Source organism: Emys orbicularis, chromosome 15, assembly GCF_028017835.1.
Source record: "Emys orbicularis isolate rEmyOrb1 chromosome 15, rEmyOrb1.hap1, whole genome shotgun sequence".
Taxonomy (NCBI): domain Eukaryota; kingdom Metazoa; phylum Chordata; order Testudines; family Emydidae; genus Emys; species Emys orbicularis.
The window spans coordinates 26648093-26664911 of NC_088697.1; the positions used below are offsets into that span (position 1 = coordinate 26648093).

A 16819-nucleotide genomic window follows, 5' to 3' on the forward strand; every position below is an offset into this window, starting at 1 on the left:
GGATCCTCAGCCAGCAGAGTGCCCTTGGCAAGGTCAAGCGGAAGGGGGCAACTAACAACCTATTGCTCATGGGAAGTCGGAGACCCACATGTGGGAGGCTGCCTTCTGTGTGCAGATCTGAAGGGAGAGGACCCAGGCTCTGAATGTGTCCCATTCATCCCCTAGAGATGCTGTAACTACAGGGTGCAATCTGGCCCCAGTAAACAGCTGAGGCTCTATTCCCTTGCCTTCTGCAAAAAGTTGTGGGATGCTATTCAGAAAACACCCCTCCACCTTCCCTTATGTGCAGGCACAGTGCTGTGGCTACTTGACGGATCAGAAGTTTTACACATCCAGGAACTTAGAACAGAACATGCAAAGGCCACTTACATCCCTCCGGCGTACGCAGAGTAATAAAGTCATTGGTGTTGTACACTTTGCTGAGGCACTGGACCTGAACTTTGACCTGATAGGTGCAATCTGGCTTGAGGACTTTTAAGACACTGTTCGTTTTGTTGCTGTGAGTTTCTAACGTTTTCCAAATGCTTTCGCCAACCATCCTGTGGGAGAGAATAAAACCACTGAACTCAGGAAGTATTTCTGTAGCCAGAGGTGTTAGCGTGTTCTGAGAGCACCCATCCTCTAACGACACTTTAAAGGCCTGCTTTTGTTTGTTTGTTTATTTGTTAAAGGGACACTATTAAGTTAAAGCTAGTCAGCTTCAAAATCTGAGTTAAAAGTCACTGAAAGTTTTACACTTGCCACTTTCTCAATTTTTTTTACAACACTGCCTTAACTTCTTGACACTTTTTTCTCTCATGGTTGCTCTGTCCCACACAAAGGCCTAAACCAGGGATCGGCAACCTTTGGCACATGGCCCGTCAGGGTAATCCTGCAGGTAAACTGCAGGTTTGGCCGATTGCGGCTCCCACTGGCCGCAGTTCGCCATTCCAGGCCAATGGGGGCTGCGGGAAGCGGCGCAGGCCGAGGGATGTGCTGACCGCTGCTTCCTGCAGCCCCCATTGGCCTGAAACGGCAAACCGCGGCCAGTGGGAGCCGCGATCGGCCAAACCTGCAGTTGCTGCAGGTAAACAAACCGTCCCGGCCTGTCAGCAGATTACCCTGACGGGCCGCGTGCCAAAGCTTGCCGATCCTTGGCCTAAACAAACAAAAGTTCTATGGGATGGGTTATACAGGACGTATCACTGGACTATCACAATGGTCTCTTCTGGCCTTAGAAAGTATGAATTTAGAAAATGCTGGCAAATGCACAAGGTAAACAATCTGAAAAACATAGACACAAATAATTTTTCTGTAATCTCTTCTAGCTAAAGCCGTTTCAAGTCTTGTTAGTAACAATAATAGGTAAAACAGAAATGAGATTTTTAAGCTGACTTCACAAGGTGCTTAAGAGAGTGCCTACCTTTAAACCAGGGTGGACTGATTAAAACGAAGTGATTTAAATCATCAATTTTAATCAACTTTTCCATTTGTACATCACTTATTTTCTAAAGAGCGGTGCATTGTCATTGGTTGATATAACCGTTAAAACATGTTGATTTACAACTAAATAGAGCCTTTACATTAGATTTGGTACATCTTTTTGCTATCCAGGGGGCACACTATAACTATATACATTTATTTAAGCAATTATATAGCTTAATATTTTCAGATGCTTCTTTACTGTACATGTTAGTATGTTCGAAAATGGTAAAAGATATATTGCTTATTTACTTGATACTTAACGTTTTGCTTATGATGAGGATGGTAATTGCAATTTAACTAAATACACACAACGGTATATACAAATATTTTTATTAAACAAAGCAACCTTGCATATTTTGGATGCCTAAACTTCTCTTATCAAAGCATGTTTCACATTTACAACTAGGTGATTTATTAAACACAGGGGTTAGCTGGGTAGTCAGTTGATTAAACATTATTTCAGGTCAGCCTGGGAAAATTTTCAAATATGCCTAAGTGAAAGTGACTGGCCCTTAAGGGCCTAGTCTCTCCAGAGCCTCTTGAAAATGAGAGAGTCTCCTGTGTTACTTAGCCTGAGCTATTGCACCTTATTTATAAAGCCTGACCTCAAAAGTTAGGTGTTTTCCCCCCATTTTCTTTGTATAGAAAAACAGCCTTTAAATCAAAGTTTTTGATAGCGGCTCATGGATTCATCATATTTATTTTGTATTAAAATTGTATTTAAATATTTTAAGCGATTATAATAAATTTAGGCCTTAACATATTTTGTATTAAATTCAGATTTCATTTTAAACAAAGAGAACTTATAATTTAAATAACAAAATCTAAAAAAACCCTGATTTAAATGAAAGAATCATAGATTTTTATCTACCCTGCTTTTATACACGAGTAGTCACAATGAACTTAGTTCTACTCACGTGCTTCATCCCATAAAAAAATAATCAAGATTAATGCAATTTACCTGTAATAGACATTATACACACAAGATGTTGAGGACATTTTTTTAGGTCGGGCCCACGTTAAAGTGACATCACCAGAGAAATCAGCCGTCCACTGGAGATTCTGGACTTTGTACACAATTGTGTCATCTAAGCAGACAATAGAAAATATTATTTTAGAGAGGAAAATAGAAGCAGTGCTTTACAGAATTGGGGGTAAAGGGTTACGTGGCACAATCAGTGCATATAGCTGTAGACTGAAGCATACACTTAAATAATCAATGCCCATGGACAAAGCACCGTCTGAAATTGTTCAGAAGAGCATTAATGGGCTTGGAGTGGCCCTTCTCACCAATCTGATCTAAGAAGTCACTTCTCTACTTGTGGAACACCTCTAGGTCATGAATCTCTTCGAAGCTTTTGAACTGTCTGGGGCATGGACCTTTTCTGCACACTTTTCTTTATAATGCCTAGAACACGGAGGATGGTGAAGAAGGCTGTTCTTGGGGTCAAGGCAGTGGGACTCAGGTGATCTGGGTTCTATAGTTCACTTTGCCGCAGTCTCCCTCTGTGACCTTGGGCCAGTCATTTAGTTTTTTTGTGCCTCAGTTTCCCCACTTGTAAAAAAGAGGGAAATTGCGCTTTGTTCCTGCACAGGCACGCTGGGAGGATCCATTCACTGATGTTTGTGGGACACCTGGATAATACAGCGCTGAGGGCTGTGTAAGCGTCTAGAAAGATAGCTGGTGCTCGGTGTTCAGAAAGTGTCATTTATTCCTTTAGGTCACCTGCTTCTTTCTCCTTATTGGAGCATGTGTGCGAGGCTCAATGTCCAAGTAAGCCTGGCTGCCAATCAGCTCTACAGTTGGGCTCTGTAGAGGCAGCGCGCTCTAGCGGCGGCAACAGGGGACTTGCAACCAGGAGACATCATTTCTAATTCTAGCTAGTGCCCTGCCAGTCTCTGTGCTTCTAATCGCCTGCCGTTCATGAAGTACTTTGAGATCCTCAGCTGGAAAGCCCTAGAAGTATTATCATAGCTACCCACTGGCTGGTAGTTCCACAGTCTCCACTCACTGCTCCTGTATGTGATCCCCTGCAAATACAAACCTCCCCTATATCTGCGGGGCTACCTTATTCCCCTTTATGTGCAGTTGGTCCTGCTCTGGGTCCCATTTCCCCGACTCATTGCTCAGCTGCCAGGCCTCTGAGCTGTGGACTCCAGCTCCACTCCCAGGGCCCTACTTAGCCCACTGGTTTCATTTCCAGTTTATTAAGGAAACTAAACAGAGAGCTCTGAGCTGCTCCTGATAAAGTTTCCTAATCAGCAGAAAATTAAACCAATGAGGCTGCCAGACCACGGGGAGACACCAGCAGCAGCAAGTCTAGCAGAATAGAGCAAAGGTTTCTTGCCTCACTTCAGCATTCCAGCCCAGGGACTCCTCGGCCCCCAGTCTGGGCCGCTTCTCAGAATCAATATTTAATTAAAGAACTACAAACTGATTGATGTTCAGTTCCCTGAGCAGTTTACTGGGAAAATGGCTGAATCCCACATCTGGGAAAAGACAGTGATCGATGTTGTTATTATCTACCCAGAACGGACCAGGGCTTCCAATCAAAGTGTATCACGTCTGGCTCCAGGGTAATGATGGAGGGCATGGGAGGAATTGCAAATGGGGGAGCGAGGGAGCTTAGCTCCGTGCCTCTGGTCCCAGGGATATGTTTTTAGAACAGGACACCGCGGGCAGGTGCTTGCAAAAATGCACCCACCTGTTGGCTGTGCTAATCAGGGAACGTCCTGTATTTGTGTGACGCTAAACGACTAACTTTATTTGCCTACGTCTGCAATTGCTGTAGCTGCATTGAAGGAAATTATGTGTGTGGAAGCAGGAAGGGAGGTGTCCGATTGTGAGCGGGAGGGGAGATGGACCATCCGACTGTGAACAAAGGAGGGGTGATCAAGGTGATTGTGAAGGAAGGACAGGCACCCGTGAGATAATGTCTGTATTTATAACGTGGTCTGTGCGATGGAAAATGTGAGAACTTCCGTGGTAGCGCATTTACTTACCAGTGCAGTTTCTCTCGTCGCTACTATCTGAACAGTCCAGAAATCCATCACACCGTTCTGTTGTCATGATACAGGCTTCCCCATCTTCACATTTATAACCGTTAGGGCATGACAGTGTGCTGTGAGTAGCTGGAAGATGGAAAAGCATTGCATGATTCAAAGCAGGAGAGCTCGTTTACAAATTTCCTGTCCGGATCATGTTGCACAGTGCTGTCAAGCACACTGCTAAACCGCAGCCATACTGAAATGTAGAGGTGGCTGCATCTTGTTCATGGGTAAAGTGATCCCAGTGTAGAATTTGTAATTGTTGTTGTTACTAATTCCAAATTAGAACATCTTGCTGAGAGCTTTTGCGGTGAATGGCGTGACAGTGTATCAATCACTAACCATGTTGGTAACTAGGGTGCTCTCGGGGGATTTCATTTTGGACGCCGAGGTTAAGAGACTAATCTTCAGTTGCGCAAAACAGTAATTTTAAAAAAGCAAGTGACAGGTAATGGTTCTATTGTGAGCCTTTAGCACAAAACCAGAAATTTTAATGCATCTCTCTATAGATGAAGGGACTGAGCTTAATTTTCAAATTTGGGAAGTTGAGGCAAAATGGCAGTCTGGCACCTAAAAAGGTGCCCAAGTTTGTTTGAGTCTCTAAGCCCAACTTTCGAACACGGAGTCAGATTTTCAAAAGCGCTCAGCAGCCAGCAGCTCCTATAGTTCTCTGAGCACATTTGAAAATCTGGTGCTATATCTGTCTGTACATTATATATTCATATATATTTCCCAGCAGAGTGAATTCTGAATGTGACGTCCGCCTTCGTATTGTTTTTCATATCCGTATCACATTTTCACACCAGGCCAGCAAGAACTTGACGCTGCCCCCAATGAAGTCAATAGCAAAACTCCAACCGACTTCAATGAGAGCAATATCACACTATGGGTATGTCTATACTTACCCGCTGGTTCGGCGGCAAGCAATCCATCTTCTGGGATCGATTTATCGCGTCTTGTCTAGACGCGATAAATCGATCCCGGAAGTGCTCGCCGTCGATGCCGGTAATCCTGCTCCGCGACAGGAGTAGGCGGAGTCGACGGGGGAGCCTGCCTGCCACGTGTGGACCCGCGGTAAGTACCTTTAAGTTCGAACTAAGATACTTCGACTTCAGCTACGTTATTCACGTAGCTGAAGTTGCGTATCTTAGTTCGAACTGGGGGCTTAGTGTGGACCAGCCCTATGAGGCTACCAACTACCATCCTGTTTTAATTAATGTTTTCTGATCAACTCCTATAACATTGTCAGGGGTATGATGTTATAAACAGACACAAACTGAGTCTCACTCAAAACGTATTTTTCCAATAGGAGTGAGGGACAGACACCCAAGCGTTAGTCTTTCCCCAACATACCAATGCTATTTCTCTGATGTTAAAGCCATATATAGAGGGCAGTCTGTTTAGTGGTTAGGGCACTAGACTAAGAGTCACACGAACTGGGCTCTACATCTTATTCTGCCTTTGACCTGCTGTGTGAATTTGCGCAAGTCACTTCCTCTCTCTGTGCACGTTTCCACTTCTGCTCTTTGTTACCTTGTCTATAGAGATCATGAGCTCTATGGAGGCAAGGACCATCTCTCACTAACTCTGTACAGCACCTAGTACCGTGATGCTCTAACTTAGGCTCTACCGTAATACTGCTAATAAGTGTGAGTCTGTTTTTACATTAGTACTGCACTAAATGCGTTACAGTGCATTATTCATTGCATAGCACTAGCACGGATTCTGCTTGCACAGATGCGATTTGCTGTGGTCTTTTCTTTAAAGAAAGCCTTGCTCAGAGAGAGCGAAAGCACCGCTCAGCCTGAGGGAAATGAGCACTTACGACAGTTCATTTCATCCGTGCCATCCTGGCAGTCTCTCAAGCCATCACATCGCTTCCAGTTAGGGATGCACTTCCTCAGTTGCTGACACTCAAACTCAAACCTGCTGCACCGGCCGAGGGAGGTGGTGGAAGTCGCAGTTACGTTGGCTACTGGGAACCAAGAGGAGGAGGAAGAGAATAGTCAGCAAACTACACAAGCAATAGCAGAACCCCCTGCTGGGCAATGGCAGTGACTGACGGACTGAGTTGTCTATTGGTTCCTTTAGTTCAAAATCAGTTCGCATCTCCCCACTCCACCAGATGGCAGCCTCTCCCTGTATAAAGAAGTAACTAAATCCACTGCTGCCTTCCTTATCCAAATCCCACATGTCCTAACCAGGACCAGCTCGCCTCAATGTTTCGTGGGTTGCAGTGCAAAAGCTGGCCTGCTACTCTAAAGGCAACCTACAAATGGGGATGCAGGCATATGCTCAGGCTTCAAAGTCTGGAAAGGAACCTACTGCGGCACGCTCCCACCCGACTACCTCAAAGTCTCAGGTGTCTCTTCCTAAACACAATCAGAGAGTGTTATGGCTGCAAGCATGTAACAACCTAGTTTGAGCTGGGACAGAGATGTGTTTTCTTAGCAGCCACTGCTCCATGGCAAATATTTCCATTAATTCTCAGAACTCAGGGTGAGTGAGCTGAATTCTCTCCTGATACAAGAGGGTGCAACTCCACGTGAGTGAACAGAGTGGCACCCTTTACCCCAGCATATAGTTTGGCCCAAGTCTTCTAACATTTACATTTGAGGCTTTATTTCTCAGGAACACATTTGCAGGGAATAATCACCACTGAGCGTAAAACGAAGCGGCAGGGGAGGAGAAAACCTTACATAAAGTAGGGCAGGCTTCCTCATCTGAGCCATCTGTGCAGTCCTGATATCCATCGCAAACCCAGCTGTTCATGATGCAGGCGCCGCTGTTGCAACGGAAGTGGTTAGGTAAACATGTTGCTGGGGCAGATGTCGTAAAGGGAAGGATCTGTGAACCTAAAAATAAACCAGTGAGAGTTGATCTTATTGGACATGTTCCTACGTCTGATTATGTGCTAAAAGCTTTTTCTATTCCTAGGAGACTGAAAGGCAAAATCCCAGGATATCGGTTGGAAAAGGGGGAGGATGGGGAATACTTCACAAGCGCAGTATTTTTATTCTAACAGCACAAAGCTGGCTCCCAGAGCCAGACCTAAACGTAAAACAAAGCGGCAGTCAAAGGACAGGAACTCGAGGGTGAAAATACAGTGATGCATCATATTCATGTGTTTTTTAAAGGGTAGTACCACTTTAAGTGCTGGAAGATGCACTGTGATTACGGTGAGCTTTGTAGCCTCTGTCCCGCAGACTATTCAACTGCTCCCTAGGTTTCCTGCAGACATTTCCCAGTAGCAGCTTCCAATATACATGGACCTGCTCCTATGCGCCCTCCCCATAAGTGGATACAGACAAGCCACAGACTGGTCAACGCAGACAACTCCAATAGGTCAACATAGACAAAGTATCAGAGGGGTAGCCATGTTAGTCTGGATCTGTAAAAAGCAACAAAGAGTCCTGTGGCACCTTAAAGACTAACAGATGTATTGGAGCATAAGCTTTCGCATGCGTCTGACGAAGTGGGTATTCACCCACGAAAGCTTATGCTCCAATACACCTGTTAGTCTTTAAGGTGCCACAGGATTCTTTGTTGCTTTTTATAGACAAAGTATGCATTCTGGCTCGGCACAGAAACCCTCTCCACATGCTAAAGCCATGGTCCCACAAATCAGATCTACCTGGGAGGACCCTTATATCATCCCAAGGTTCCACTGAAATCAAGGTTTTTCCATAAACAAATCTGATTTCAGCATTGGGGCCTTAATCAAGACAGCCCCGATGCCTTGTGTGACCAGATAAAGCAATCAGGAAAGGGTGAAGGGCTTACCTGTCTGTCACAGGACTTAGCAGGGATTTAAGGGAAGAGTGTATTTTCCTCCTAGCAGGAGAAATAGGCAAGGAGAAGACCTCTACAGACTGCAGCCCATGTGGGGAAGGGGAATTGCTTTGATGTTACTCGAGTTTTCTATTTAACTAATATTGTGCCTGAGGGAAGGAGCTGTAACAGACACAGAGACCACCAGCTTACACGGTAGCACGTGATACAAAGAGCCTGGTCTACATGCTGCATGCATGCCGATTTCACTAAATCTGTTTAGAAACCAATTCGGTTAAAACTCTGTGCAGCCTCCTAGTGTGGACGTGCTCAAACTGGCTTAGGTGCGTCCATGCTAGGGAACTGCTTCAATTTAACTATCCTGGTTTCTAAACAGACTATGTGAAATGGGTGCACGTACAAGTCTGTAGACCGCGCTAAAAGATTCTCTGCTGGACAGGAAGCTTCTGTATCATTTGTTTAAACAAACGTACTGTGTAAAAATGACTGAGTCAGGGTACTTTTGTTTTGTGCTATGATCAATGTAAAACATGTAAAAATGTAACTCGCTGCTTGAACAAGGCAATAATAAGGACTCAGCAGAGGGCTAAGTGCTATAACTGTGATGCATCAGCTGTTTTAAAAATGAGTGGCTAGACAGAACATAAAGTCATCACTGATCAAGTCTCCAGATGACACAGAGATTCAGAGAGTGGTAAATAAGGAAGAGGACAGGTCACTGATACAAAGCAATCTAAATCGCTTGGTAAGCTGGACACAAGCAAACAACATGTGTCTTAATAGCTAAACGTAAAATTATACATTGAGGAACAAAGAATGTAGGCCGTACTTACAAGAGGGGAGACTCTGTCCTGAGAAACAGTGACTGAAAAAGACTTGGGGCTGGTCCACACTAACCCCCTACTTCGATCTAAGATACGCAACTTCAGCTACGTGAATAACGTAGCTGAAGTCGAAGTATCTTAGTTTGAACTTACCGCGGGTCCAGACGCGGCAGGCAGGCTCCCCCGTCGACTCTGCGTACTCCTCTCGCGGAGCAGGAGTACCGGCGTCGATGGCGAGCACTTCCGGGATCGATCCGGGATCGATTTATCGCATCTAGACAAGACGCGATAAATCGATCCCAGAAGATCGATTGCTTACCGCCGGACCCGGAGGTAAGTATAGACGTACCCTTGGGGTCATGGTGAATAATCAAGTGAAGATGAGCTCTCATTGTGAAGCTGTGGCCATTAAGGCTAAGGTGTGATCCTTGGACTTATAAACAGGGGAATCTTGGGTAGGAGTACAGGCTGTTTTACCTTAGCATTTGGCCTTGGTGCGACCACTGCTAGAAACTGTGTTCGGTTCTGGAGTCCACATTCAAGAAGGATGTTGATAAATTGGAGAAGGTTCAGAGAAGACCCATGAGAATGATTAAAGGATTGGAAAACATGCCTTAGAGGGAGAGATTCAAGGAGCTCAATTTATTTAGTTTAACAAAGAGAAAGTTAAAGAGTGACTTGATCACCGTCTATAAGTACCTACATGAGGAGCAAAAATTTGATAATGGGCTCTTCAGTCTAACAGACAAAGGTATAACAACGGCTGGAAGTTGAAACTAGACAAATCCAGACTGGAAATAAGGTGTAAATGTTTAACAGTGAGCGTTATTAGCCTTGGAACAATTGACCACTAATAGTAGTGGATTCTCCATCACTGGCAATTTTTAAATCAAGATATGGGATGTTTTTCTAAAAGTTGTGCTCTAGTTCGAACAGGAATTAATTCAGGGAAGTCCTATGGCTTGTGTTATGCAGGAGGTCAGATTAGATGATCGCGCAGTCGGTCCCTTCTGGCTTTATAATCTATGGAATAAATAACTGAGGCAGCAGCCACCCTTGCTCTTACCCCCACAGTCCTTCTCGTCAGACCAATCACCACAGTCATTCTCCTCATCGCATTTCCACCGGTTAGGGATGCAGTGGCCATTCTCACACTGGAACTGGTAGTAGCGAGAGCAGTTCGGCACTTCCGTTGGGTTTTCTAACAATGACAGGAGATTGTCATGAGGTCCAGCATTCCTGACTCCTCGGTGACACAGGTTCTGTCCACACTACAGCTCAACACTGACTAGTGGTGCTCCATAGCTCACCTACGCAGCGCTGTTTTCCTGATAAGCAAACCCCCGATCCCTCACAATCTCCACTATGGTTTAGTCATTGTTATTTACGCAGCACCCAAAGCAGGCCAGATGCTGTATGGACAGGTAATAGAAGCAGCCTCTGCTCCACGGAGCTTACCTTTGAAAATCAGATCTCGCACAGTAAGGCAAGAGCTGAGGCGGGGAGAATGGAGTGGAGAACGTGGCTAACACAGTCTGAACGTGTGGTTGGCTGTGCATGTTTTCCTAAGGCTTGCAGGTTATAATTACTAACCCTGCTCTCAGATATAAGACCCCTGTCTGCACTGGACTGGGAATCTGTGCAGCAAATGTGCTCACATATGGCTTCAAGTCAGCCATAGTATAGAGAAGGGCCTATGATATCAGATTATCAAGAACTCAATGGATATGGTCATGGGAGGCAGCACGGTCTAGTGGACAGACACGGGACTGGCATTCAGGAGACCCGAATTCTGTTTGCAGTTCTGCCACTGGACTGCAGGGTAGCCTTAAGCAAGCTACGTCACTGCTCGGTGCCTCAGATTCCCTAATGGTAAAATAGGGATAATGATACTGATCTCCTTTGTTAAAACATTGAAATCTACAAATAAAAAACGCTATCCATCTCTCTCTCTATAAAGTGATTGCAGTCCTCCCCATGGTGACCACTCGGTATCCTAGGGGAAGGCAATGCTGTTAATACTCAAAATAAGACTGAGCTGGGGTAGGAGGGGTTAATGATCCTCTCTGCTCACCACAGTTTGCTTCATCAGAGTAATCCCCACAATCATCCATCCCATCACATTTCCACACCAAACTGATGCACACGCCATTCTGGCACTGGAAGTTGAACTGGTCGCAGGTCCGGTGAAACTCTGGGTCTTGGGCTAAAAAGGACAAAGCGAAGTTAAAAAAAATAAAAAGTCAAATGCAACTGTTCTTTCTGAGAGCTTTAGTACAAAGGCGAAGGGCTCAGAGCGTGGCTAGCTGTGGGGAGGGGAGGGCCGGGCACAGAGAATCCAGCTTGCCTCATTGCAGAATGCATAGAGGCAGCCAAGATCCTGGTTCCTTGTGCATCTGGCCTGCAAGGACTGGCACTGCTTCACATAGACAATGCTGCTAGCAACCTGTAAGAGATGGAGCAGCTTTCCGGCCAGGCAGATGGAATGGGGCTGATGCACAGGAAGCACCCGCTGCACCTTTACAAAGAGTTGAAGCATATTCCTTATACAGCAGCAAGACATCAAACAAACACTAACTGCCTAGCGTTTAGAAGAAACATCCTCTGCAGGCAGAATAGCCCATAAATGTCTGTTATGGGCTTCCCTGCACCTTCCTCTGAAGCTTCTGGCACTGGCCACTGGAGGAGAGGATACAGTATTAGATGGAGCACTGGTCCAGTCTGGCAGTCCCTATGTTCACACACTACTCCAGCTGGATGGCATTACACGGACTCAGCTGGAATGGTCTGCGGGGGAGGATGCATGCACCCACTGGCCCCAAAGCAGCCGCTGGCTGTAAAAGCCAGGTTAGAGTCCTATGGGCCAAAAGCCCAGCTTTGTCAAACACGCTGGTGAAACAACTGGTCCTATTGAACTTGGACTATAAGCATCCCACGGATAAAACGTAATTGCTTGGATTTTGGTGACAGCGCTCGCGAAACAGCAACCAACAGAAACCAGGATTTTTAATGTCAACAAAATGCTACTCAGATCATTAACATCCAGAACGGGCCTGATTTAAATACAAGTGGCTTGGTATGTCATTGACACAGTCCAGGAATGACACACTAAACCCCTAAGGACGCTTATTTATTCCCTTCTGGCATCTCTTCAGAGCGGTGTTGCCTAGTGGATGGAACATTGGACTGGGGCGGGGTTCTGCAGACCAGGGTTTCTAGTCCCAGTTTTGCCACTGGCCTGCTGGGTGATGTGGGGCAAGTTATTTCACTGTCCAGTGCCTCCGTTCCCGCCATGAGGATAATGGTACTGACCTTTGTAAAGTGCTTTGAGATCTACTGATGAAAAGCGCTAGGTATTAGGTAACTGCTAGGTTATTGGTATTACTGACACACTTACAGCATCCAGCATAGTTGGCATCTTCATCCGAGCCATCCCGACACTGCACAATGCCATCACACACCATGGAGTGGAACAAACACTGCTGCCGGTTCTTACACACAAAGTCCATGTAGCGCGTGCACAGAGGGTCTGGGGGAATCAAAAGGGATTGCAGGGGGGATGACAGCATTTCAGTGCATGGCAGTAAGAAACGTTTGTACAATGCCTAGCACAATGCGATCCTGGTCTGTGACTAGGCTCCTACGTGCTATGGTAATACAAATAATACATAATAACAACGCTGTACACAAAGTTATTTTGTTGTTTGATCTGTGTACTTAACCACCCTCTCTGGCTTACAGAGAGTCAAATACAGTGGCTAGATCTTATCAAGCGCTGGATAATTCTGATGACCAATAATACAAGCTATGCAGCTATTCAGGCTTATCTTGTGTCATGTGTCAGGGTGAAAGCAATAGGCAGTAGGTATCAAGAAGGAATCGCCTGCCACCCTGTCTATAGAGCTACATAGGTGGCTGCAGGGCCGACTTTAGGAAGTGCGGGGCCCGATTCAAATACCCGGCGGCGGTCCGGGTCTTCAGCGGCACTTTGGTGGCGGGTCCTTCACTCGCTCCGGGTCTTCCGCGGCACTGAAGGACCTGCTGCCGAAATGCCGAAGACCCGGACCGCTGCCGGATGAGTAACAAAATTAAAAAGGTGCCTAAGTTAGGCGCTCTTCTTTAGGGCGCGGGGCCCTCTTAGGCGCAGGCGTGGTGCCCTCTTAGGCGCGGGGCCCGATTTGGGGGAATCGGCCTAAAGCCGGCCCTGGGTGGCTGTGTACATTATAAAGGGGGCTTTTGCTTTCCTTTGAAGCATGAGGTGTTCATCCCTGTTCCAGACGGGATGTGCTATTCAACTGACCCATCTGGTGCTGCAAATTCCGAGTCCCTGTGTGTACCCACCGCAGTGCTGTTCGTCAGAGCCATCGGAGCAGTCATGCAGCCCATCACAGTGCTTGCTATTTGGGATGCAGGTTCCATTCGGACACTGGAAACCGTTGCACTTTTTTTCTAAAATTCATTTGAAAAAACAGCCTTAAGTATGGAAAAATTTCAACCCATAGGAACGGAATTAGAGTTTGGTTCTGTTTGTTAGTCCGGAGTGGCCGAATCCCAGGGGCACTCGACAACCCCCAGCAAACCCCAGAATCAGCTGCACCCTTTGTCCATAGAGTCTGTTTAGATTGGAGGCTCTTTGGGGCAGGGACTGCGCACGCAAAGGGGCCCTGGTCTTGGGTGGGTGCCACAATAAACCAATCAATAATGATGTGGTTTTAGGGCTCCCCAAGTTTGCTGCTGTTCTGTTGCATCCGTTTAAGAGTGACAGAGCTAGTTTCCATTCCATAAGACGATAGGCCAATGATTTAGAAAATAACCACCGTAATTCCCCCCACCCCTTAGGCGAGACGAGAGCTCTCACCACACTTGACAGGGTCCTCATCGGAGCCATCCTGGCAGTCGGCGTCGCCATCGCATGCCCACCGCTGGGGAATGCAATGCCCATTGTGGCACTGGAAACTGGAAGCTTCACATGTATGGTATACTGCTGAAAACAAATAGAAAAAAAGAAAGCATTTACAGACTCATTGATTTCAAGAGGCATTGAACTGGGCTCCATGTAAATAAACCACCATTCTTTTCTTTTGTTAAGTTTATTTGTGACACATTTAAATATATGTTCACATACATACTATTATTAATTATTATTATTTGTACTGTGGTAGCATCTAGGAGCCAGAGTCACGGGCCAGGACTCCATTGTGCTAGGCACTCTACATGTTGATTTATCGTCCTCTAATGGGTGTCAGGGCTCCAGGGTTCTATTTGGCTGGCCTATTGACTTGCTCTGGGATCCTGAGCACGTCATCTTATCCTCTTGTGCCTCAGTTTCCCCACCTGTAGAATGGGGACAGTACTTACCAATCTACTGTACCTCATAAGGTTGACTATGGAGGTTAACGAATGTTTCTAAAGCTCTCTGAGATCTCTGGAGTCAGCCCTTTCTTATCGTTTCAGTCCTTTGGGTCAGCTGGCAAAGGTAATGATGTCTGGCCCTTGCTGGAACAGCAACCTACAAACCTTGGTGAGCTGGCACCCCTCCTTATATATGGGGGATACCACCAAAAGGGTTTTGAGCACTGTTGCCATCTGCTAGCAAGGAGGATCTGCACACAAATGTCTGACTTGGCACTGAGTGTCAAAAAAGAGAACTTGTTTGTATTTTAGGTTCTCCAAAAGAACAGGAGTACTTGTGGCACAGTACTCCTGTTGTTTTTGCGGATACAGACTAACACGGCTGCTACTCTGAAATAGGTTCTCAAAGTTATTCTTAACTATACTTAAGATGGGATTTTCAAAGCTTCCTAGGAGACTTAGACACCCAATTCCCAGTGGATATCAATGGAACTTGGGCACCCACCTCCCTTAGGCTCCCACTTTGAAAATCTCCACCTAAAATATATATTTTTTAAATAAGTCATTTTGGAGCCTAATTTATATGCCGTACCTCTTCAAATAAAAAAACCACACTAACATGAGAGAATACTCTTCATTATCTAGAAAAAGAGCAACATTTGACTTAATTAAATTGCATGCTACTACATTTTAGCCTAGCTAGTGACGTGCACTTCCAGATATTTTAAAATACTACAGTTGTCTGGTACTAATATTCTATTAGGTATTCACTGTGAAATGTAATTATTTTAGATAAGAGCAATAAATGCGGCCAGCTGAGTTAGACATGTTTCTCAAATAATTGTGATTCTTATCGATAATTTCAACTTTAAGCTTAAAAAACCAATACACTTTTTGAAGTAGGTTCACTTCTTCCTCTGGTAATTCTCGCTCAGAAAGTCATGAGAGATCAGCGATACCAATATATATCTCCTTTCACACCCACACACTTGGAATACCAACTACTGGAATCCCCAAGCTAAACAATTCCAACCATATGTACCTGAAGCTGATGAAATTCTGTAATGGATTTAGTAATTACATACATCCAGATTCTGTGGTTATGGTTTAAGCATAACTCCCATTGATATAAAAAGGAGTTTCCTCACGTAAGTTCTCCAGAACTTGATCCAGAACCAGGACATTTATTGTTTAAAAATATATATGTTTGGAAAACTGCATTTAAACACTGAGGAATTTACACTGCATAACTTTAAGGACAGAAGAGACCATTCTCATCATCAAATCTGACCTCCTGTATAACCAGATTAGAGACCCTCACTCAGTAATTTCTGCATCTAACCTATAGCTTCTATTTGGGTTAGGGCATATCTTTTAGAAAGACAGCTCGTCTTGATTTAAAGATTTCAAGTGATGGAGAATCCACCACATCTCTAAATAAGTTAATTAGCCTCCGTGACACTGCACCTTCATAGTGATAGGTCATAATCATATAATAAAATAATTATGCTGTATTTTATGCGAGATAAGTCATGTGAGATGTCATTGGAAAAGTTATGATTTGCTGAATGTGATTATCCTATTTATACGCATGTATCATTTTTGTATCTGAAGTTATGAATATTGACTATGTGACTATTTCAAATATAGTTATACCTGGGTAACGCCCACTAGACAAGAGGCTTTCAGTCTAGATAGTGGGTGGGGAAGGGCCTATTCAGGGCAATGGGCCATTAGGAAAAAACAGTAGCCCTTAGGAGAAGCTTATCTCCCACCTGGGGAGCCTTCCCAAAAATGGTACTGACAGCCTCTGAGTAATGGCTGCTATGACTCTCTACAGGGACGTGTGATGAGACCGTATGTCTCTGGACTCCATCTTGGGATGTCAGTATTTTCCCACAGACTGGTCTGGGAACCAAGCTTTGGGAACAAAGGGTTCCCGCCATATGCAAAAGCTATATAAGGTAGGGAGTGACATCATCTGGGGTTCTTCACTCCCCACATGAGGAAACTCCTGGAAACACCTGAGGAACAAAGACTGAACTGGGGGAAGTGTTAGACCCAGGCTAAAGGGATTTCTAGCCTGTGAATGAAACACCTGGGGATTCCAAGCTGTAAAGCAAGTGCAGCTTGCCCCTTAAGAATCTGCAACCTGCTTGTATCATCCCTTAGGGTGAGAATCTGCTAATTCATATCCAATCTATTCAGTATATTAAGCTTAGCTCGCGTTTTTTGTGTATTTGCTAGGTAATCTGTTTTGATCTGTTTGCTATCACTTATTATCACTTAAAATCTATCCTTTGTAGTTAATAGACTTATTTTTGCTTTATCTAAACCAG

At 45.0% G+C, this 16819-nt stretch overlaps 1 protein-coding gene across 1 annotated transcript in view; it reads right to left on the reverse strand.

The window, feature by feature from the left end:
- SORL1 (sortilin related receptor 1) overlaps positions 1-16819 on the reverse strand; it is a 97643-nt gene that overhangs the window by 14361 nt on the left and 66463 nt on the right. Inside the window, exons 26-35 of the mRNA XM_065417108.1 lie at positions 13987-14112; positions 13470-13577; positions 12526-12657; positions 11203-11334; positions 10195-10329; positions 7212-7367; positions 6338-6487; positions 4468-4596; positions 2426-2552; positions 370-539 (exon numbers count right to left, since the gene is read on the reverse strand). Coding sequence (XP_065273180.1) covers positions 370-539; positions 2426-2552; positions 4468-4596; positions 6338-6487; positions 7212-7367; positions 10195-10329; positions 11203-11334; positions 12526-12657; positions 13470-13577; positions 13987-14112 — 1365 coding nt within the window. The remainder of the gene's footprint in view (positions 1-369; positions 540-2425; positions 2553-4467; positions 4597-6337; positions 6488-7211; positions 7368-10194; positions 10330-11202; positions 11335-12525; positions 12658-13469; positions 13578-13986; positions 14113-16819) is intronic.